This window comes from Mustela erminea, chromosome 9 (genome assembly GCF_009829155.1).
Source record: "Mustela erminea isolate mMusErm1 chromosome 9, mMusErm1.Pri, whole genome shotgun sequence".
In the NCBI taxonomy this organism is placed as follows: Eukaryota; Metazoa; Chordata; class Mammalia; order Carnivora; family Mustelidae; genus Mustela; species Mustela erminea.
In genome coordinates, this window is record NC_045622.1 from 62,088,728 (window position 1) to 62,090,015 (window position 1,288).

The window sequence follows — 1,288 nt, forward strand, 5'->3', positions numbered from 1 at the left end:
TCAAAGGCGTTAAGGGTGCAGCAGTAAAGGGGTGTGGTAAATATGATCTGATTTGTTTTAGTAAATATGGTAAAAAAGAAAAGGCACCAAAAAGTTCATAAAAAGAGTAAAAGTAGGGAATGGTGACCATTACCATTCAAGAGCTCAAGTTCTGGCCATTCTTCCTTGTGCCTTTATTCTGAGACAATACAAGGCCCTTCTTCTTCCAACTGAGATCTTGACCTTGCCTCTTTTCCTGACACTAAAAAGGAACCTGAAAAACAAACCCAGATTCTGACACTTCCAATCAAGATTCTCTCTCCATGACCACAACTGGGGATTCTTTTCTTTATCTATGGCTGGAGGAAACTGGACAAGAGTTGAAGAGTTTATCCTCTTGAGCTTCTCTTCCTTACCTACCGAAGTACAGTCATTACTCTTCCTGACATTTCTAATCATCTACCTAGTCACCCTGATGGGAAACAGCCTCATCATCCTGGTTACGTTGGCTGACCCCATGCTACACAGTCCCATGTACTTCTTCCTCAGGAACTTGTCCTTCTTGGAGATTGGCTTCAACTTAGTCATTGTGCCCAAGATGTTGGGGACCCTGCTTGCCTGGGACACAACCATCTCCTTCCTTGGCTGTGCCACACAGATGTATTTCTTCTTCTTCTTTGGAGTAGATGAATGCTTCCTCCTGGCCACCATGGCTTATGACCGCTATGTGGCCATCTGCAGTCCCTTGCACTACCCAGTCATCATGAACCAAAGGACCCGGGCCAAACTCGCTATTGCCTCCTGGTTTCCAGGCTTTCCCGTAGCTACTGTGCAGACCACGTGGCTCTTCAGCTTTCCATTCTGTGGCACCAACAAGGTGAATCACTTCTTCTGTGACAGCCCACCTGTGCTGAGGCTGGTCTGTGCAGACACAACACTGTTTGAGATCTATGCAATTGTTGGAACCATTCTGTTCGTCATGATACCCTGCTTGCTGATTCTGTGTTCCTACACTCGCATTGCTGCTGCCATCCTAAAGATTCCATCAACTAAAGGGAAGCATAAAGCCTTCTCCACCTGCTCTTCCCACCTCCTTGTTGTCTCCCTGTTCTATGTATCATTAAGCCTTACCTACTTTCGGCCTAAATCCAATAATTCTCCTGAAAGCAAAAAGCTGCTGTCATTGTCCTACACTGTTATGACTCCCATGTTGAACCCCATCATTTATAGCCTGAGAAATAATGAGGTGAAGAATGCCTTTGGCCGAACCTTCCGCAAGGTTTTAGGCCTTATAAATTGTACCCCATAG

At 45.4% G+C, this 1,288-nt stretch overlaps 1 protein-coding gene across 1 annotated transcript; it reads left to right on the plus strand.

The window, feature by feature from the left end:
• The first annotated feature begins 334 nt into the window (after positions 1–334).
• On the plus strand, positions 335–1,288 carry LOC116599584 (olfactory receptor 10A2). The gene has a single exon (XM_032359480.1). It carries the CDS (start codon positions 335–337, stop codon positions 1,286–1,288), a length of 954 nt encoding a protein of 317 aa, XP_032215371.1.